A 24,490-nucleotide genomic window follows, 5' to 3' on the forward strand; every position below is an offset into this window, starting at 1 on the left:
GTATAACAACATGCCTGCCCTCTAATGATAATGAAGTGACTCTGCTTATCCCCTCCCAGTCTATACAGCAAAGTACAACCTGGTTTATGTAGACCTAAAGCAACCCAATAAAGATGTCATTCATTTGCCTGTCCTCTAATGATAACGAAGTGACTCTACCTATTGTGTTCCAGTCTATACAGCAAAGTACAAACTGACTTATGTAGACCTCAAGCAATTCAATAAAGATGTCATTCATTTGCCAGTCTAAATGATAATGAAGTTACTCTGCCTGTCTTGTCCCAGTCTATACAGCAAAACACAATCTGGCTTATGTAGAAGTAAAGCAACACAATAAGGAGGTCATTAATTTGCTTGTCCTCTAATGATAATGAAGTGACTCTGCTCATCCTGTCCTAGTCTATACAACAAAGCAGAATTCCAGTTGATTTTCCAGTAGGCTCAAGCTCTGGCACAATACTGGGCCCCAGTATTGGCTCTTTTTCTTATAGGGTGATTTCGTAATAACCAATTTGATCCTACTAAAGTTTTTTTTCTCTATTTTCAAATGACAGATGATGAGTGTCTGGAGTGTGATCACTGGAACCCTCACTTATCTCAGGATCAGAGTCCAGCGTCTCACTTTGAGCTCCTTTTGGCTCCATGGGCCTGACAGAGATAGCCAGGCCCACAGAGACAAGTTCCCTCCATACACAGTTTCCCCATTAGGTCAGTCCTCCCAACAGGTAGAGTCCCCATTAGGAATACCCTGCAGGTAGTTTCTTCCTTTGGGAATGCCCCACCACCCCTTTGCAAAAAACTGACAACATACCTACCTTCTCCTACCTCCTTTGCAGTCCACCGGCCCCTTCTCCTCCATTGCAGGGCACACATTAAAGGGGTTGGCCACTTTTTAGTAAAATAGGTCAGTACAAAGTATCAGTAAGTGTACTCACTGTATATACTGACAGCAGCTCCCTGTGTACCTCATAGAGCTAACATCAGACTCCTCTCCTCCAGGCTGGGCTGCCCTGCTCTGTTTTGTTTCAGTCCATAAAATGGCTGACATGGAGGAGCATGTGACCAGGCCCTGTCCACTGTGTTCTCCATAGACATATACAGGCTCAGTGGTGGACACTGGGGGGCGGGGCCTGGTCACATGCTCCTCCATGTAAGCAATCTTATGGACCAAAACACCACAGAGCAGGGCAGCCCAGCCTGGAGGAGGGGAGTCTGATATTAGCTCTATGAGGTACACAGGGAGCTGCTGTCAGTATATATATTGAGTACACTCACTAATACTGTACAATGAGCAATTTTACTATTAAGTGGCCAACCCCTTTAAGTGATATCACTGCGTGTGCCAAGGCAAAGATGGAGGAGATACTTTGGGCCTCTAGTGGCTGCAACTAAACACATATGGACAAGCTTACAGTTAAAAGCAATTGGGCGCATCATCTGTCAGTGGAGACGTGAGAGGCCCCCATACACTTTATAGTGACGCCCAAACTTACCACTAGTATAGTATAACGTGTATGGGGACCTTTAGACTTCTTATGGTATTTTATAGATTTTTTTTTATCTTAACAGACATCCAATAATAACCAGCACTATAAGGCGATGTTCACATAATGTTTTTTTTTTTTCTCAAGGACAGCTGTTGTTGGCAATTTAAAAAACGGTCGTTCTTTAAAAAAAAAAAAAAAAAAGCACTGTGTGGAATCTTATGGGGAATGTATTCTACAATGGACGGTTTTCCTACGGCTGTGGTAAAAATTGACTTGTCAATTATATCCATCCAGCAGACTGTGAACAACGGCCGTTGTTACTGCAGTGAATATGTCAAAAAACAGCCGATGTTTATGTGAACACAACCTGAGAGTGATGTATTAGGGCTATATGTAAGAGATGTTCATCGGGATTACCCAATGTGTCCTTCCACATGCACCATGCAGAGGCATATGTTGGCAATAGACCATAAAGTGAAAAACAAAAATAAAAAAGGGTGCCAATGCATACCACCCTGATGAATGAGGGCCCATGGCTACCTTAGTGGCTTTAATACCACATGTGAAGAAAGCGTTCACTAAACATTCACATTCTTAGGACATACAATATGGAGAACCCTAGCACTGTGCCAGGTCTCTTTCTCACGTTAGAACCTACACCATATTAGGACCACCCATGGATTGGTAACTCTACACAGCTGTACCAGCTACCAGGTGGACCTATATAGACATGTTGGGTCATCCTTGCATGATTTCACGTAAAGACATGGCAGTTCGAGGACGACATATGAAAGAACACGGGAAGGCTATGCTGGGGCCAAATGGTTGAAGCATCAAGTCCCTTTCCTACTTCTTGCCCATATCAGTTATGTAGAAGGGCAATTTCCATTTCGGTAAATGCCCTTCGTCAATCTTTATGTGTAGAATGGTATATGGGAGGAGAATCTAGAGTTTCCCGCCATAAGATTCTCTCTCCGCCACTGATCTCCTCGAACTAAAGGATCCACGGGACTTGGCGCCAATTGATATAGCTGCTTTTTATAGCTCTTGGACTCTACGTGCCTCGGTGGGGTGGGGGGTGACTCGGTTGTGCCCTGTGGATGACCCGGGCCTTTAAATCTGTTCAGCTGCGATGACAGTGACTTCAGTCGATTAAGCCTTAAGCTCTGCACTTGCCTCCCCTCCGGTTGAGGGATTAAACCATGATAGGGATGTCAGCAGTTACACGTCCTTGACACGTTTGTCAATGGGCATGTTGTATACGTTGAGTACGTGCGAACATGCAAAGGAGGCCACGCTCGTGAGCTCCAGTGACCCACAAAACAACGGCCGTATACATATCAAAATGTAAAGCAGTTATGGCGGAAGTAAAGAATGAAGCGGTAGAGTAATGTCAATGCAACCATTCCATATCTACAGCCGAGCCTATAGGAGACATCTATGTATGGATGCCGCTGTCTGCTGCCGGGGGGCGGACCGTGCCGGATGCATTCAGCGACCTACTTATGCTGCAGCTGCCTAGTCCCTCCACGTCTCAATATCCAAAGGCCAGATGCTTCTTTGCAGATTTCCTCCTTGAACTTATAACCTATAAGAATTTATTAACCTATCTGTGACTCCTGGATCCCGCTTGACACACATATGGACCATGCATTGCTGCTGTGTTTTGATGGCACATACTGACTATACAACATGCAGGGATTTTTCTTTGTACCATTGGGCAGCTAGGATTTAGTGTCCAGAATGTAAAAGAATTAAGAATTATGTATAATACGGTATATAAAGCCAAAGAATTATGTTTATTATATAAAGCCATAGAATTATGTATATTACGGTATATAAAGCCAAAGAATTCTGTATATTATATAAAGCCAAAGAATTCTGTATATTACGGTATATGAAGCCAAAGAATTCTGTATATTACGGTATATGAAGCCAAAGAATTCTGTATGTTATATAAAGCCCGGATCATGACATGCGCTCTGAAACTAGAACTATTTCTGGTCCTCCTAAGGTTTTATTACAATAGTTGGGGAGAACAAGTCCAAATATTTTGGTGTCTTCACTATTTTGTTCTGTACGATATAAATTCTATGGAGATGGAAGGGTACAAAAAAAATTTGGACTTAAGAGCAATGAGTTATTGTCCATAAGGAGTCCCAGATACATTACATCATTACATACAATGTCCCAGAACCAGAGCAGCACTTGGGGTACAGGATAATGACACTTGGGGTACAGGGTAATGACACTTGGGGTACAGCATAATGACACTTGGGGTGCAAGATGGTGACACTTGGGGTACAGGATAGTGACACTTGGGGTACAGCATAATGACACTTGGGGTACAGCATAATGACACTTGGGGTACAGCATAATGACACTTGGGGTACAGCATAATGACACTTGGGGTACAGGATAATGACACTTGGGGTACAGGATAATGACACTTAGGGTACAGGATAGTGACACTTGGGGTACAGGATAGTGACACTCTGGGTACAGGATAATGACACTTGGGGTACAGGATAAGGACACTTGGGGTACAGGATAGTGACACTTGGGGTACAGCATAATGACTATCGGAGTACAGGATAATGACACTTGGGGTGCAGGCTAATGACACTTTGGGTACAGGATAGTGACACTTGGGGTACAGGATAATGACACTTGGGGTACAGGATAATGACACTTGGGGTACAGGATAATGACTATCGGGGTACAGAATAATGACACTTGGGGTGCAGGCTAATGACACTTGGGGTACAGGATAATGACACTTGGGGTACAGGATAATGACACTTGAGGTATAGCATAATGACACTTGGGGTACAGCATGATGACTATCGGGGTACAGGATAATGACACTTGGGGTACAGGATGATGACACCTATATCTTCAACCGTTCCCTGTATACTATACTAGCATAAAGAGAGCCAATCTAGTGGCCCTGGCTCGTCTGTACATAACCTTCCCTGTATTTACAGGCACTGCAGGGTAATATCAGGCCAGAGGCCACATCCCCAGAAGTAACCGGTGAAACCCCGAGGCTTGTAGATACCAGACCCCCGGCCATCAGTTCACTTGCCTCTATCTGACAGGTGTTGTCTTCAGGAGACAACACCCTTAAGGCCACAAGTGGCCACTGACATGGAGATGTCATCAAGTAAAAATTTCTTCCAGAGATACATTGTGAAAAAGACCAGAAAATCCATCATAATTTACAGTCTAATAAACCTCGTACAATCCAGTTTTGAGAATTTGGATTTCCAGCTCTTTTTTCTATAGGTTTTTCCTCGTGAACGGTTTGGAACACTACTTGATAAATCTTGATTACTACTTTCATAGCGCTCACATTAAACCAGTCATTAGCTCCCGTCACAGCCAGCAGGCATCCCGATCCCGAGCCATACCAGAAGCTTTGCTTCCCCTCCGCAGCATTTCCGACTCCATATCACTAAAGGGTCACTTATAGGCTGCGGGAGCTGCGGAGCCGCATGAACATGGACCCCCATGATGTAATCTCTGGGGTTTATAACTAGTTTTAAGGATTTGAAGATTATAAACCGCATCTGGTCTAGGCACCGGCCAGTGTTACATGTTGTCCTTAAACACTAACATGGACATAGATAAGTATGGCCTGAGCTAGGGATCCACAGTATCCACAAGATAGGGGACAACTAAGAGATCGTAGTAGGTGCGCTGGGCCCCCCCCCCACAATCTCGAGAATGGGGACTCCCAAATCCAGGAAGCTGCCAGATGCCGGTTTATTCATTCTACAGGGCCGAGCGATCTGCTAGTTATGCCTCCTTGATATACAGTGGATAGGACATAACTTCTCCAGATGGGAATACCCCTTTAAGTATTGTACTTTGGGTCCAATGACCAAAAAACATTTCCTTTATTTCCTAGTAACCACATATAGTACTATCTTACTGTTTATTTAAAGGCTGTCAACAAATACAGCCTATCCATCACTAGAGATCAGCAGTGACATCACTGAGAATACAGCCTATCCATCACTAGAGATCAGCGGTGACATCACTGAGAATACAGCCTATCCATCACTAGAGATCAGCAGTGACATCACTGAGGATACAGCCTATCCATCACTAGAGATCAGCAGTGACATCACTGAAGATACAGCCTACCCATCACTAGAGATCAGTGGTGACATCACTGAGAATACAGCCTATCCATCACTAGAGATCAGCGGTGACATCACTGAGAATACAGCCTATCCATCACTGAATACAGCCTATCCATCACTAGAGATCAGCAGTGACATCACTGAGAATACAGCCTATCCATCACTAGAGATCAGTGACATCACTGAGAATACAGCCTATCCATCACTAGAGATCAGCAGTGACATCACTGAGAATACAGCCTATCCATCACTAGAGATCCGCGGTGACATCACTGAGAATACAGCCTATCCATCACTAGAGATCAGCAGTGACATCACTGAGGATACAGCCTATCCATCACTAGAGATCCACGGTGACATCACTGAGAATACAGCCTATCCATCACTAGAGATCAGCAGTGACATCACTGAGAATACAGCCTATCCATCACTGAGAATACAGCCTATCCATCACTAGAGATCAGCAGTGACATCACTGAGAATACAGCCTATCCATCACTAGAGATGAGCAGTGACATCACTGAGAATACAGCCTATCCATCACTAGAGATGAGCAGTGACATCACTGAGAATACAGCCTATCCATCACTAGAGATGAGCGGTGACATCACTGAGAATACAGCCTATCCATCACTAGAGATCAGCAGTGACATCACTGAGAATACAGCCTATCCATCACTAGAGATCAGCAGTGACATCACTGAGAATACAGCCTATCCATCACTAGAGATCAATGGTGACATCACTGAGAATACAGCCTATCCATCACTAGAGATCAGCAGTGACATCACTGAGAATACAGCCTATCCATCACTAGAGATCAGCGGTGACATCACTGAGAATACAGCCTATCCATCACTAGAGATCAGTGACATCACTGAGAATACAGCCTATCCATCACTAGAGATCAGTGACATCACTGAGAATACAGCCTATCCATCAATAGAGATCAGTGACATCACTGAGAATACAGCCTATCCATCACTAGAGATCAATGGTGACATCACTGAGAATACAGCCTATCCATCACTAGAGATCAGCAGTGACATCACTGAGAATACAGCCTATACATCACTAGAGATCAGTGGTGACATCACGGAGAATACAGCCTATCCATCACTAGAGATCAGTGACATCACTGAGAATACAGCCTATCCATCAATAGAGATCAGTGACATCACTGAGAATACAGCCTATCCATCACTAGAGATCAGCAGTGACATCACTGAGAATACAGCCTATCCATCACTAGAGATCAGCGGTGACATCACTGAGAATACAGCCTATCCATCACTAGAGATCAGCGGTGACATCACTGAGAATACAGCCTATCCATCACTAGAGATCAGCAGTGACATCACTGAGGATACAGCCTATCCATCACTAGAGATCAGCAGTGACATCACTGAAGATACAGCCTACCCATCACTAGAGATCAGTGGTGACATCACTGAGAATACAGCCTATCCATCACTAGAGATGAGCAGTGACATCACTGAGAATACAGCCTATCCATCACTAGAGATGAGCGGTGACATCACTGAGAATACAGCCTATCCATCACTAGAGATCAGCAGTGACATCACTGAGAATACAGCCTATCCATCACTAGAGATCAGCAGTGACATCACTGAGAATACAGCCTATCCATCACTAGAGATCAATGGTGACATCACTGAGAATACAGCCTATCCATCACTAGAGATCAGCAGTGACATCACTGAGAATACAGCCTATCCATCACTAGAGATCAGCGGTGACATCCCTGAGAATACAGCCTATCCATCACTAGAGATCAGTGACATCACTGAGAATACAGCCTATCCATCACTAGAGATCAGTGACATCACTGAGAATACAGCCTATCCATCAATAGAGATCAGTGACATCACTGAGAATACAGCCTATCCATCACTAGAGATCAATGGTGACATCACTGAGAATACAGCCTATCCATCACTAGAGATCAGCAGTGACATCACTGAGAATACAGCCTATACATCACTAGAGATCAGTGGTGACATCACGGAGAATACAGCCTATCCATCACTAGAGATCAGTGACATCACTGAGAATACAGCCTATCCATCAATAGAGATCAGTGACATCACTGAGAATACAGCCTATCCATCACTAGAGATCAGCAGTGACATCACTGAGAATACAGCCTATCCATCACTAGAGATCAGCGGTGACATCACTGAGAATACAGCCTATCCATCACTAGAGATCAGCGGTGACATCACTGAGAATACAGCCTATCCATCACTAGAGATCAGCAGTGACATCACTGAGGATACAGCCTATCCATCACTAGAGATCAGCAGTGACATCACTGAAGATACAGCCTACCCATCACTAGAGATCAGTGGTGACATCACTGAGAATACAGCCTATCCATCACTAGAGATCAGCGGTGACATCACTGAGAATACAGCCTATCCATCACTAGAGATCAGCAGTGACATCACTGAGAATACAGCCTATCCATCACTAGAGATCAGTGACATCACTGAGAATACAGCCTATCCATCACTAGAGATCAGCAGTGACATCACTGAGAATACAGCCTATCCATCACTAGAGATCAGCAATGACATCACTGAGGATACAGCCTATCCATCACTAGAGATCCACGGTGACATCACTGAGAATACAGCCTATCCATCACTAGAGATCAGCAGTGACATCACTGAGAATACAGCCTATCCATCACTGAGAATACAGCCTATCCATCACTAGAGATCAGCAGTGACATCACTGAGAATACAGCCTATCCATCACTAGAGATGAGCAGTGACATCACTGAGAATACAGCCTATCCATCACTAGAGATGAGCGGTGACATCACTGAGAATACAGCCTATCCATCACTAGAGATCAGCAGTGACATCACTGAGAATACAGCCTATCCATCACTAGAGATCAGCAGTGACATCACTGAGAATACAGCCTATCCATCACTAGAGATCAAAGGTGACATCACTGAGAATACAGCCTATCCATCACTAGAGATCAGCAGTGACATCACTGAGAATACAGCCTATCCATCACTAGAGATCAGCGGTGACATCACTGAGAATACAGCCTATCCATCACTAGAGATCAGTGACATCACGGAGAATACAGCCTATCCATCACTAGAGATCAGTGACATCCCTGAGAATACAGCCTATCCATCACTAGAGATCAGCAGTGACATCACTGAGAATACAGCCTATCACTAGAGATCAGCTGTGACATCACAGAATACAGCCTATCCATCACTAGAGATCAGCAGTGACATCACTGAGAATACAGCCTATCCATCACTAGAGATCAGCGGTGACATCACGGAGAATACAGCCTATCCATCACTAGAGATCAGTGACATCACTGAGAATACAGCCTATCCATCAATAGAGATCAGTGACATCACTGAGAATACAGCCTATCCATCACTAGAGATCAGCAGTGACATCACTGAGAATACAGCCTATCTATCACTAGAGATCAGCGGTGACATCACTGAGAATACAGCCTATCTATCACTAGAGATCAGCGGTGACATCACTGAGAATACAGCCTATCCATCACTAGAGATCAGCGGTGTCATCACTGAGAATACAGCCTATCCATCACTAGATATCAATGGTGACATCACTGAGAATACAGCCTATCCATCACTAGAGATCAGTGACATCACTGAGAATACAGCCTACCCATCACTAGAGATCAGTGGTGACATCACTGAGAATACAGCCTATCCATCACTAGAGATCAGTGACATCAAGTATGCAGCATATCCATCACTAGAGATCTGTGACATCAAGTATGGAGCATATCCATCACTAGAGATCTGTGAAATCAAGTATGCAGCATATCCATCTCTAGAGAGCAGTGACATCAAGTATGCAGCATATCCATCACTAGAGATCTGTGACATCAAGTATGCAGCACATCCATCTCTAGAGATCAGTGACATCAAGTATGCAGCATATCCATCACTAGAAATCCTCCTTAATGACATGGACAATAAGTAGTCCTCTCCATTATGTGCATGAGCCCAGTAGTCCTGGATATTCATGAGAAGCAGAAAACTCTGCCCATCAGCTGCTGATTTGTAGTTATCGATCCATGCTATCCAATCAGCAGCTGGAGGGCAGGGGGAGGGGAGCGGCAAGAATCACATTCTCCTGCATATTAGATGAACGGCTGAACAGAATGATGTCAGTAATACACTGATCTGTTTAGCATTTCTGTCACTAGTTTATGCTGCCCTCGTTTAAGTAACAGATTCCCTTTAAGTATGCAGACTATGCATTTACTAGAAAGCGGTGACATCATTAATAATGCAGGATATCCATTCACAAGAGAGCAGTGACATCATTAGGCATGCAGACTATACATTTACTAGACAACAGCGACATCAATAGGCTATGTTCACACATACTGTAGATAGTATTTCCATCAGTCTTTTTTCAACTAAAACCAGGAACTGACAGGACAAATGTATAATGGAAAGATTTGCACAGTTTCTGTGTTTTTTGATCCTGGTTTTGGTTGAGAAATGATCAAAAGACTGACGGAAATACCATGTGTGAATATAGCCATAAGAACGCAGCCTATTCGTTCACTGAACGCTGTTTACCAGTGATAATCCTTAGAAAGCAGCCTATGTATTCATTAGAAACATGTGACATCACTAGAGGCGCATCGACTGACTAGAGAGCAATAGCATCACTGATAATAACATCCAGGCATTTATCACATCTGCTAGAGAGCAGTGACATCCCCGACCATGCAGCCTATCTGCTAGAGAGCAGTGACATCCCCGACCGTGCAGCCTATCTGCTAGAGAGCAGTGACATCATCAACCATGCAGCCTATCTGCTAGAGAGCACGGACATCCCCGACCGTGCAGCCTATCTGCTAGAGAGCACGGACATCCCCGACCGTGCAGCTTATCTGCTAGAGAGCACGGACATCCCCGACCGTGCAGCCTATCTGCTAGAGAGCAGTGACATCCCCGACCGTGCAGCCTATCTGCTAGAGAGCAGTGACATCCCCGACCGTGCAGCCTATCTGCTAGAGAGCAGTGACATCCCCGACCGTGCAGCCTATCTGCTAGAGAGCAGTGACATCCCCGACCGTGCAGCCTATCTGCTAGAGAGCAGTGACATCATAGACCATGCAGCCTACCTGCTAGAGAGCACGGACATCCCCGACCGTGCAGCCTATCTGCTAGAGAGCAGTGACATCCCCGACCATGCAGCCTATCTGCTAGAGAGCAGTGACATCCCCGACCGTGCAGCCTATCTGCTAGAGAGCAGTGACATCCCCGACCGTGCAGCCTATCTGCTAGAGAGCAGTGACATCCCCGACCGTGCAGCCTATCTGTTAGAGAGCAGTGACATCCCCGACCGTGCAGCCTATCTGCTAGAGAGCAGTGACATCATAGACCATGCAGCCTACCTGCTAGAGAGCACGGACATCCCCGACCGTGCAGCCTATCTGCTAGAGAGCAGTGACATCCCCGACCATGCAGCCTATCTGCTAGAGAGCAGTGACATCCCCGACCATGCAGCCTATCTGCTAGACAGCAGTGACATCCCCGACCGTGCAGCCTATCTGCTAGAGAGCACGGACATCCCCGACCGTGCAGCCTATCTGCTAGAGAGCAGTGACATCCCCGACCGTGCAGCCTATCTGCTAGAGAGCAGTGACATCCCCGACCGTGCAGCCTATCTGCTAGAGAGCAGTGACATCCCCGACCGTGCAGCCTATCTGCTAGAGAGCAGTGACATCCCCGACCGTGCAGCCTATCTGCTAGAGAGCAGTGACATCACCGACCATGCAGCCTATCTGCTAGAGAGCAGTGACATCCCCGACCGTGCAGCCTATCTGCTAGAGAGCAGTGACATCACCGACCGTGCAGCCTATCTGCTAGAGAGCAGTGACATCCCCGACCGTGCAGCCTATCTGCTAGAGAGCAGTGACATCCCCGACCGTGCAGCCTATCTGCTAGAGAGCAGTGACATCACCGACCGTGCAGCCTATCTGCTAGAGAGCAGTGACATCCCCGACCGTGCAGCCTATCTGCTAGAGAGCAGTGACATCCCCGACCATGCAGCCTATCTGCTAGAGAGCAGTGACATCACTAAGACAGCAGTGTATCTAATCAATAGAGAGCAGTGACATCACTAAGAATACAGTGCATCTAATCAATAGAGAGCAGTGACATCACTAATAATCACCTCTAGGCATTTACTACAGACCACTGACAGACCACTGACATCATTGAGAAGACAGCCAATCAATTCACAGGGAAGTGACAACATATTTGAGAATGCAGCCTATCCTAACAATAGAGACCACTGACATTCATTACGAGGGCGGTTGACTGATTGTTGTCTTTTAAACATGTTTAAAGATCATCGGCCGTGCATGACTACATCTGGTGGTGTGCTCCGACGGCTGATGACAATATAAATATAAGTTTATACTTACCTATGCTCCCCTGATGTTCTGCAGCCTTTTCCCACTCACCCCTGATGCTTCTGGCCCAGTCTCTTCTGTAACGGGGTGCATTCACACTATGGAATGCGGGCGGATAACTCGCCACAGATTCTGCCGCTCGCCCTCGCTGGCGTTCACGCACATCTCTACCTTTTCTGTAGGCTCCGTTCTATGGTCAGGCAGATTCAACCACCCGCCCAAAGAATTGACATCCAGGCAGGTTATCTGCCCGGATTCTGAAGTGTGAACACACCCACAGGCCGCTCAGCCAATCACAGGCGTGGCCTGTCACTGAAGAGTCTGGGCCAGAAGCAGTAACAGTGAGCAGGAAACACAGGCAAAGGCTGCAGGACACCAGGGGAGAATAGGTAAGTATGAACTTTATTATTTTTCATTATTTATTATTTTTCAGTCCTTATGTACATTATCAGGCTATGTTCCCACGTCAAAAGAGAACGGCCGTTCCGTGACCCGGTCGGGTCACAGAACGGCCGGTCTCTTAAAAGATCTTTCCGGCCAGTACTGCAGTACCGGCCAGATGATCTTTAGCCCCGCGAAGTTCTAATGCGGGCGTATCCGTGCACGCCCGCATCAGAACTCCCCACAGCACACTATGGAGCTTGCGGTCACAGCCACCCGCTCCATAGTGTGCTCTGACATGGTTTTCTGCGGCCGCTATTCAATGAATAGCGGCCGCAGAAAACTGACATGTCAGTTGTTTGCGGCGCCGCTAGGGATTCTGGCCGGAGCGTATACTATGTGTATACGCTCTGGCCGGGATCCCATAGGCAGCAAAGGCACATATATTTTCTTAATAATCATGGCCGTTGTACAACGGCAGTGATTTTACGAAAATATAATTTGTGTGAACATAGTCTCAAGCTGCGTATAGGCTCAGTAAGCAAGCGCTGATCTAGCACATAGGCACTCACAGAGGGTATGTGCACACTGCTTAACTGCGTAACAGCGGTGGGCGCGCACGTCTCCACCCGTGTGATAGACTCCATTCTATGCACGGGCGGATTCCTTCCTCCGTTCAAAGAATGAATTTGATCATTTTTTGGCCGGAGGAAGGAATCCGTTTGTGCATAGAATGTAGTCTATGACACAGGCGGAGACGCGCGCGCCTGGAGCTGTCCACGAGCGGGCGTTAGCTGCGGATTTCGCGACAGCGTTTCCGTCTGTTTTAAGCAGTGTGTATATACCCTTACTGGGGAATGTCAGCCCTTAGAAGGTGGTTACGTCACCGAGAATACAGCCTATCCATTCTTTAGAGGGCGGTGACATTGCTGAGAATACATCATAGAAATCTGTAACAAGTGATGTCACCTTCTCCTTCTTAAAGGGGTTATCCAGCGCTACAAAAACATGGCCACTTTCCCCCCTTTCTTGTCTCCAGTTCAGATGTGGTTTGCAATTAAGCTCCATTTACTTCAATGGAACTGAGTTTGAAACCCCACCCAATCTGGAGACAAGGGATGGGGGGAAGTTGCCATGTTTTTGTAGCGCTGGATAACCCCTTTAACCATATTGTACCATATGCAGCATCTGAAGCCATATGCTGTGTCTACCTAATGATTATAAGTGAACACTGCTGAAGAAGAAAATAATCCTAAAGAAGGAAACACTAGACAACATCTCGCTCTCACCTGCGTCTCTGACAAGTTGAGCTGTCTCGCCAACTCGGTCCTCTCTCTGCCGACAACGTACTGGCACCTCTGGAACTCCAGCTCCAAGCGGTACAGCTGCTCTGCGGTGAAGGAGGTTCTGGTGCGCTTTGGCCGGTCGAGGTCCAGGCCTTTGGGGAGAACAATCTCCCGGATCGTCCCTTTGGCATCTTGAGGGAAAGAAAGAGACAAAAGAATAACATCAAAAGAACGAATGAGTCCACGCATTTCAAGGATTTCACCAATAAGACGGCGTGTTGATTGAACCATCCAAAAGACGGTGAAGCCATCAAAAGTTATAAAAGATGGTTCAAAAAGACATAGGGGGACATTTATCAATGAAAAAAGCGAAGAGGGCGGGGAGGGGGCGGGGAGGGGAGGGTGTGTGGAGGGGGCGGAACGGGGAGTCCACTTAATTCATCATTTTTTCAACCAGAAAATAGACAGGAAACCTACGCCAGCTCTGAGCTGGCGTAGGTTTCCTGGCGCGCGCACTGATTCGCACAGGATTTAATGCGCCTCTACATAAATCTCTGAAATGTCAGAGCTGCGGGGACAGAAAACGCTGGACTTAATAAATGTCCCCCATAATGTTACTTTAGCAGCTGCCACTGGCTGGTGTCATACCATTTACATGTAATAAAAATCAAAATTACAATAATATGTAACCTGAAACCAGAAACTTCAGGGATTGTGCTGGTGTGAAGATTTGGAGAGGACAGACTGCCCCCTACTGGTGTGATAATGTGAGGAGGACACACTGCCCCCTGCTGGTGTGATGATGTGAGAACACACTGCCCCCTGCTGGTGTGATAATGTGAGGAGGACACACTGCCCCCTGCTGGTGTGATGATGTAAGAACACACTGCCCCCTGCTGGTGTGATAATGTGAGGAGGACACACTGCCCCCTGCTGGTGTGATTATGTGAGAACACACCGCCCCCTGCTGGTGTGATGATGTGGGGAGAACACACTGCTCCCTGCTGGTTCAATGATGTGGAGTACATGCTGTCTCCTCAGCTGGTGCAAGGATGTGTGAAGGACACACTGCCCTCTGTTGGTGTGATGATGTGGGGAGGGCACACTGCCCACTGATGGTGTGATGATGTGGGGAGGGCACACTGCCCCCTGCTGGTGTGATAATGTGAGGAGGACACACTGCCCCCTGCTGGTGTGATGATGTGAGAACACACTGCCCCCTGCTGGTGTGATGATGTGGGGAGAACACACTGCTCCCTGCTGGTTCAATGATGTGGAGCACATGCTGTCTCCTCAGCTGGTGCAAGGATGTGTGAAGGACACACTGCCCCCTGCTGGTGTGATGATGTGGGGAGGGCACACTGCCCACTGATGGTGTGATGATGTGGGGAGGGCACACTGCCCACTGATGGTGTGATGATGTGGGGAGGGCACACTGCCCACTGATGGTGTGATGATGTGAGGATACATTGCCCCCTGCTGGGGTTATGATATGGGGAGGATGCACTGCCCCCTGCTGGTGTTATGATGTGTGGGGGACACACTGCCCACTGTATGTGTGATGATGTGGACACCATTAGGGGGCAGTATGTCCTCCCCACATCACAACACAAGGTTTCCCAGAAATTTACCACTGACCTAGTGGTTATGATGAGCAGCATCACAACCTACAAGTGTGCAGGATCTACAGGAGCGAGCCGTAACATCTGTGGTGAATGTGCTGCAGGATGTCATACATACAGATATATATATATATATATATATATATATATATATATATAACCATTACATCACACATAGACCATCATTACATCACATGTAGATCTATTACATTACACATAGATAATTCTTACATAACACATAGCTCATCATTATATTACACATTATATTACATCACACATAGATCATCAATCATTACATCACACATAGATCACCATTACATCACACATAGATCATCATTACATCACACATAGATCATCAATCATCATTACATCACACATAGATCATTACATCACACATAGATGATCACTACATCACACATAGATCACACATACACCATCATTACATCACATGTTGTTCACCATTACATTACACATACACCATCAACACCATCATTACATCACACATACACCATCATTACATAATACCTATCTCATCATTACATCACACATAGATCCCCATTACATCACACATAGTTTCATGCTATTCCATCCTCTCCTTTGTGTTGTGTGGCTGAGTGTATTTATGGTACTTGGTAACTTCTCTTCTTCTCCTTAACTTTGAATTGTAAATCCTATTCCTATTGATCCTGTTGGAGCCAGATGACTGATTTCCCTCTGAGACTACAGTCCACATTCTGACGGGCGCTTACTCCTTGCCGTTTCCTTTCCCCAATGGCAAATTTCCTTGAACCGTGAAGATCGTCAGGTCTGCAACTTTGTAGTGAACTATCAGGGTATGCAGTGGGCAATGTGTGGTGTGCCGCTCGGTGTGGGTCACATTATCACCCACATCATAGTATCTGCAGGTAAGCGTCCAATGTAATCTAATGAGACTTAGAGAGAGTCCTAATCCCACCTGTACACCAGAGAATGGACTATTAATATGCATCTCCAAGATGGGTATCAAGAGCCCCATCAGGCAGTGGTATAGGCAACTATTCTAGAAGCATATACGGTAGAGGAGATGCGGCTCACTCACCCATATAGCAGTATCCCTCCAGGATCCTCACACAGGCTGCAGCCTCCGGCACACGGGCTCTCACACTAATGTCCCTACATCCCTTTTGTGCAGCCTGAGGGCAATGAGGAAAGGGGAAGATTGTCCTACCTGTAGTTTTGCTTTCCTCGAGTCTGAAGGAGCCGCATGTCCGTCTACCTAATAAACTGCATCTGTATTCAAAAACTTTGGCATCCACAATATCAAAGTAGAGACTGGTGTGATCTTCCCATAGGAACTAATAGCAGCTGAGCTGTCACCTCTAATAGTATGAAGGCCGAGCTGTGACTGGGTGCTACGGGAAGGTCATACCACTCTTTTTTTACAAACTTTTATAAATCCGGCCTGTTTATTTTCATGTGGTATGTTAAGTTAAAGGGATTCCTATACTTATATATATGTATATATATTATACTACTGCTCTCTATCCCTCTATGTACAAGAATATAGCAACTACTATATACTTATCACTGATCCATCTACTCCTCAGCGCTAAATAATACTAATATGTTCGAAAGATGGACGTGTGGTCGGAAGCAGTCGTCCCAGGTACACACCTGCACCTCTCCCTCCCCTGATTGCATCAATGCAACAAAGCCAAGTTTTGCAGTGCACTCTGGGTGAGTGCATGCTTCTACTGTCTCCATTTTAATATATTACATTGGTCTCTAAAAAGCCTGCACTCCCCAAATGTGAGGCTATAAAACTGCTCTTATATACAAGAATATAAGTACTATAATACTGCTCCTATATAAAAGAATATAGCTACTATAATACTGCTCCCTATATACAAGAATATAACTACTATAATACTGCTCCTATATAAAAGAATATAACTACTATAATACTGCTCCTATATACAAGAATATAACTACTATAATACTGCTCCCTATATACAAGAATATAACTACTATAATACTGCTCCTATATACAGGAATATAAGTACTATAATACTGCTCCTATATAAAAGAATATAACTACTATAATACTGCTCCTATGTACAAGAATATATCTACTATAATACTGCTTCTATATACAGGAATATAACTACTATAATACAGCTCCTATATACAAGAATATATCTACTATAATACTGCTTCTATATACAAGAATATAACTATTATAATACTGCTCCCATATACAAGAATATAACTACTATAATACTGCTCCTATATACAAGAATATAACTACTATAATACTGCTCCTATATACAAGAATATAACTACTATAATACTGCTCCTATATACAAGAATATAACTACTATAATACTGCTCCTATATACAAGAATATAACTACTATACTACTGCTTATATATACAATAATATAACTACTATAATACTGCTCATATATACAAGAATATAACTACTATAATGTATAAAATAGAAAATAAGTCCAAGCACTCACCGGATGAAGTGATCTCTTTGTGCGTTTATTCAGACATCACAGGGAGGGAGCGGTGACAGGGGTGCGGGAGCGTGTAGCAGACAACTGTTTCGCGCCTCAGCGCTTTGTCAAGTCTTACATCACTACCGGGGGAGGGTAGTTTAAATAGGTTACATCAAAATAGGTGAAAATAATATTTTGAATACTATTTGCATATGCATGATGTAACCTATTTAAACTACCCTACCCCGGTAGTGATGTAAGACTTGACAAAGCGCTGAGGCGCGAAACAGTTGTCTGCTACACGCTCCCGCACCCCTGTCACCGCTCCCTCCCTGTGATGTCTGAATAAACGCACAAAGAGATCACTTCATCCGGTGAGTGCTTGGACTTATTTTCTATTTTATACACCGTGCTGCCCTTGTCTCTGTTCGAGCACCGCGGCTACTTACCAGTGCAGTTTATTAGCCCTTTATCCGACTCCAGCGCACAGCTACTGATTGAGCAGTATTCAGACAGTGCCGGCACCTGTATCTTCCTGAAGCATAACTACTATAATACGGCTCCTATATACAAGGATATAACTACTATAATACTGCTCATATATACAAGAATATAACTACTATAATACTGCTCCTATATACAAGAATATAACTACTATAATACTGCTCCTATATACAAGAATATAACTACTATAATACTACTCCTATACACAAGAATATAACTACTATAATACTGCTCCTATATACAAGGATATAACTACTATAATACTGCTCCTATATACAGGAATATAACTACTATAATACTGCTCCTATATACAAGAATATAACTACTATAATACTGCTCCTATAAACAGGAATATAAATACTATAATGCTGCTTCTCTATACAAGAATATAACTACTATAATACGGTTAGTGTGGCATTTTTGGGTCTGGTCCTGTGGCATGGGGGTTGCAGGGCCGTTCCGTGGAATCCCTTCCCTGACTGTGCATGCCTGCGGGGGGGGGGTCGCTGACCGGCACAGTGTGGACTTTGTGTAGGGACCCATGTGTATCAGATACCTGCACGCGGTACATGGGGCAGTGTGGCTTGATCAATTCACATACAGAATTCTGATGTTTTTTATGCAGCTGAGAGGTACTAGTATCAGCCATAGGTGTGAGGTGCAGCACTCTTTTTCTTCCCTGAACCATAACTACTATAATACTGCTCCTATATACAAGAATATAACTACTATAATACTGCTCCTATATACAAGTATATAAATACTATAATACTGCTCCCTATATGCAAGAATATAACTACTATAATACTGCTCCTATATACAGGAATATAACTACTATAATAATGCCTCCAATATACAGGGATATAACTACTATAATACTGCTCCCTATATACAAGAATATAACTACTATAATACTGCCCCCCTATATACAGGAATATAACTACTATAATAATGCCTCCTATATACAGGGATATAACTACTATAATACTGCTCCTATATACAAGAATATAACTACTATAATACTGCTCCTATATACAGGAATATAACTATTATAATACTGCTCCTATATACAAGAATATAACTACTATAATACTGCTCCTATATACAGGAATATAACTACTATAATACTGCTCCTATATACAAGAATATAACTACTATAATAATGCCTCCTATATACAGGGATATAACTACTATAATACTGCTCCCTATATACAAGAATATAACTACTATAATACTGCCTCCTATATACAAGAATATAACTACTATAATACTGCTCCTATATACAGGAATATAACTACTATTAGGCTATGTTCACACAACGTATATTTTCGTATAACTACGGCCGTTGTTGCTGATTGCAACAAGGGGCATGATTAATACCAAAATATTTGTTACCTGGCCTCTAGGGAATCCCGGCTGGAGTGTATACACATAGTATACGGTCCAGCCGGGATCTCTCGCGGCGCCGTAGAAAACTGACATGTCAGTTTTCTGTGTCCGCTATTCATTGAATTGCGGCCGCAGAAAACCCTGTCAGTGCACACTGTGGAGCGAGCGGCTCTGGCCGCACGCTCCATAGTGTGCTGTGGGGAGTTCTGATGCAGGTGCGCACGGATGCACCCGCATCAGAACTCTGTGGGGTTAAAGATCATCCGGCCGACACTGCAGTACCAGCCGGGATGATCTTTTCAGAGACCAGCCTTTCCGTGACCCGGCCAGATCACGGAACGGCCGGTCTCTTACATAGTCTGAACATAGTCTAATACTGCCTCCTTTGGCTGCAGCATGTAAAAAAACAAATATTAGTGCACCTTCAGGCGGGATGGGGGGCTAGTAACAGATAAACTCTGCCTTCATCCATGTCATTTACAGGACGGGGTAAATTCATGCCCCCCCCCCCCCCCAATCTTACAGTGAGTTCCCCTTATACACACGCCTAATGGTGCACACACGGGGCAGGTCTGCATGTAGCCCTGTGCAATGTTCAGGAGGCAGAGTACGGGTGTCTCTGTCCTGCACACATAGTATAACAGCCCAGTATACAGCAGTCTGTGGATGAATACTGTAAGGGGGGGCGGTATATGTTGTGATCACATTTCATTGTGTGATTTCCACTCGCTCCTCTCTAGCAGATTTAGGCCATCACATTGCCGCGTCTCGTTCTGGAGTCATTTTGGGTCACAGGCAAAGTCTATTTATATCAATGACTACAAGTGACAGAGCCTGAGACGCGGGGCCTGGAGTAGAAGCCATCCGCACACATACAGGAGGCAGGGAATCTTTAAAGGGACAGGAACGAGTATTTACATGGGACTTAGTGCTGCTAGGGGTCTGGCAATGGGGGTCTTACTATTCACTGTAAGGAAGGGACCCTGCTCTAGCGCATGCACTGGCACTTTGGCCTTAGGCTTCTTTCACACAGTAAAGTCATTTGTATAGATCCTACAGAGTCTGTGAGAGTAGAAGAGCAGGAAAATCCAGTAGGCCCCAGTCTAGTCCGGAGGAGGCCGAGTCTAGGACATGTCATGCTGCAGTACTACTACTACTACTTTTACAGCTACTACAACTACTACTACTACAACAACTACTACAACTACTACTACTTTTACAGCTACTACAACTACTACTACTATTACAACTACTACAACTACTACTACTATTACAACTACTACAACTACTACTACAACTACTACTACTACAACAACTATCACAACTACTACTACTATTACAACTACTACTACAACTACTACTACTATTACAACTACTACAACTACTCCTACTATTACAACTACTACAACTACTACTACTATTACAACTACTACTACAACTACTACTACTACTCCTACTACAACTACCACTACTACTACTACTACTACTACTACTACTACTACTACTACTACTTCTACAACTTCTACAACTACTACTACCCTACACAGCCGCACATCGCCTGTCTTGTCTATCATTCCAATGAGTACTATCTTGTTTCCCCGAAAATAGGACATCCCCCTAAAATAAGACACCCTCACTATCCTACCAACCAGCCTAAAGTAAGGCATCCCACGAAAATAAGGCACCCCCACCCTAAACTAAGGCATCCCCCAAAAGTGACCTGCGCGACCCCCTGCTACTCACCTAATCCCCTCGTGGACCTTTACCTGCTGCACACTCCACCACATGCTCCCCCTCACGTTCCACCTTAGGCGCTGCACGCACACTCTGCTGTAGGTCTTGCCGCACGCCCCGCCAAGCCAGGGAGAAGAGACATAGGGGGGAGACCTATCAAACATGGTGTAAAGTAAAACTGGCCCAGTTGCCCCCGGCAACCAATCAGATTCCACCTTTCATTTTCCAAAGAGCCTGTGAGGAATGTAAGGTAGAATCTGATTGGTCGCTAGGGGCAACTGAGCCAGTTTCACTTTACACCATGTGTGATAAATCTCCCCCAGATTGCCTCTTTCTGAGCAAAAAATAATATAAGGGACTGTTTTATTTTCAGGGAAACATGGTATATTATGGTAAAGGTACAGTTGTGCACTGTATGGCACTTTTGGGACAGCTATGTGAGTGTATTTAACCCCTTAAGGACCAGGCCAATTTTCAGTTTTGCGTTTACGTGTTTTTCCTCCTTGTCTTCTAAGAACTATAACTCTTTTAATTTTCCATCTACAGGGCCATGTGAGGGCTTGTTTTTTTCAGGAACAGGTGTACTTTGTAAATCCACCATAAAATGAATGACGGAATACCCAAAATATCATTTATGGGGTGAATTTAGGACAAAAAATACAATTCCGCAAATTTTGGGAGGGTTCCATGTTTACGTAATGCACTTTACGGTAAAACTAACAGGATATATTTATTCTATAGGTCGGTCTGAATATAGCGATATGCAGTTTACATAGCTTTTCTAATGTTTTACTATTCTTATTAACAGTAAAAAAAATTTTTTTGCAAATAGGTATATTTAAAATGGCCCTATTTTAACCAAAAAGATGGGGTGTCATCTTTTGCGTCACAATCTCTAGTTTTTATTAGTACCATATATGTGTAGATCGGACGTATTGATCACTATTTATTAATTTTCTGATATATATAAAATGTAATTTAAAAAATCAGCGATCCTGGCGTTTTTTAACGCATTTCGTTCATGCCATTCACCATGCGTAAATAATAATTTTATTTTAATAGATCGGACGATTACGCACGTTACGACATATAATGTGTTTATTTATTTTATTATTTTTATGTGTTTTATTTATAAAATGGGAAAGGGGGGTGATTTAGACTTTTATTGGGGGAGGGGCTATGCGACATTTTTAAAAACATTTATTAATTTATTTTACTACACTTTTTTAGTCCCCTCTGGGGACTATTACATACATATAATAGATTGCTCACACTGATCACTGCTATGCCATAGCATAGCAGGGATCAGTGTTATCTGCAATCTTCTCATAGAGCCTGCCTGTGGCCTGTGTGATTATCAGACTGCACGGAGATAAGCTACATACCTCTTGCAGTCAGGCAGTGCGATTGGGACCCCCACAGACACACTGTGGGGGTCTTGATCGGTAAGTGACAGGAGATGCTCCTGTCACAGTTAAACGCTGCTGTCGCTTTGTGATTGCGGCATTTAAGGGGTTAATGGCGGGTGATGGCAGCCCGGTCCTCACCCGTTATGAAGCGAGCTCAGCATGTGAGCTCGCTTCATAGTGCGGCCCCCAGCAGGGCTGCGTATTTCTGAATAAAGGTCCAGGCGATGAGGGCGTAAATGTACGCCCGGCTTTGTTAGGAGTTAATAGACCATTCTAATATGTTGACATTCAGGGCTCTATTACACAGGGCGATTATTGTGCGAATTATCGTTATTTTGTTCGAATTTAAACGATAATCACTTTGTGCAAGTGCAGGCAACAATCAAACGACCAACGAGAAGTCGATCATCGTTCGTTTGGTGCCGACACTAAAATCTTTGTTAATCTTTCACTGTGATTCCGCATTTGTTCACTAATTGTTCAGTGTAATTCCTCATCGTTCCTTCATTTGCTGGGATCAGATGGAGTAAACAATGGTAGTAAGGCGACCGTAACTAACGACAATCGCTCTGTGTACTATGGTGAACAATTTTAGGTTAACGATGATTGATCTCGCTTATGCTGCGTTTACACGGAACGATTATCGTGCGAATTTGCACGATAACGATCTAATTCGAACGATAATCGTACGTGTAAACGCAGCGAACGATCGAACAACGAGCGAGAACTCATTCATTTTGATCTTTGAACATGTTCTTAAAACGTCATTCGCAAAAAAATCGCAGATCGTTCTGTGTAAACAGTTGTTCACCGATTTTACCTATGTGCGAGATAGGCTTAAGCGATCGCAAAACGAACTTTCCGTACGATACATCGTTCCATCTAAACGCTGATGGTTATAAAAAAAAATCGTTACTTTGAATTCCTTAATCGTACGATTGGGGCGAATTATCGTTCCGTGTAAACGTCGCATTAGGATCGTTTATCCTTAAAAATGGCTTCATCTAATAAGACCCTAAGGTTCGTTGTTGGTGTGATTCAGCCCTGCATTGTGGTATTATCTGAACGGTATAATGTATTGTTTGTTTGGCGGTATTATTTTAATGTAAAAGAGGAAAACAGGGAAAGAGAAGATAAAGATGCTACAAGATTAGAAACTATCTCTCCCGTCCTCCCCATATACTTGACTGTTCAGTACGGCTTAACATTTAATTGTCCACTATGAGGAGGGGAAGGGTAAGCTGCCACCACACTACCATAATGCCAACTTATCCCTCCAAGAACAAAGGGGTTGAGCACTAAATAAATCTATGGTTCCGACCCCTTTTACCATCAACATTTCCTGTCAGCAGCAGACTTTGCCGAGAGAAATCCTTCCGTTCACTGTGTAGTGGCAGTACCTGGTTAGGGCAACTCAACTGCTGTTCACTTCATTTTATTTAAACGATCATATAAAAGTATATTTTTATATTGTGCCATCACTTCCCTATATTTCTCAAGAACACAAGATCAGTAGAGCTCACAACTTCTAGAACACAATTTTTTTGTCCTTGAAGGGGACCTGCCAC

The 24,490-nt window shown here is 44.2% G+C and overlaps 1 protein-coding gene across 1 annotated transcript in view; it reads right to left on the reverse strand.

Moving 5' to 3' along the window:
- VAX2 (ventral anterior homeobox 2) overlaps positions 1-24,490 on the reverse strand; it is a 58,507-nt gene that overhangs the window by 21,730 nt on the left and 12,287 nt on the right. Inside the window, exon 2 of the mRNA XM_069976302.1 lies at positions 13,786-13,973. Coding sequence (XP_069832403.1) covers positions 13,786-13,973 — 188 coding nt within the window. The remainder of the gene's footprint in view (positions 1-13,785; positions 13,974-24,490) is intronic.

Source organism: Dendropsophus ebraccatus, chromosome 7, assembly GCF_027789765.1.
Source record: "Dendropsophus ebraccatus isolate aDenEbr1 chromosome 7, aDenEbr1.pat, whole genome shotgun sequence".
NCBI classification, from domain to species: domain Eukaryota; kingdom Metazoa; phylum Chordata; class Amphibia; order Anura; family Hylidae; genus Dendropsophus; species Dendropsophus ebraccatus.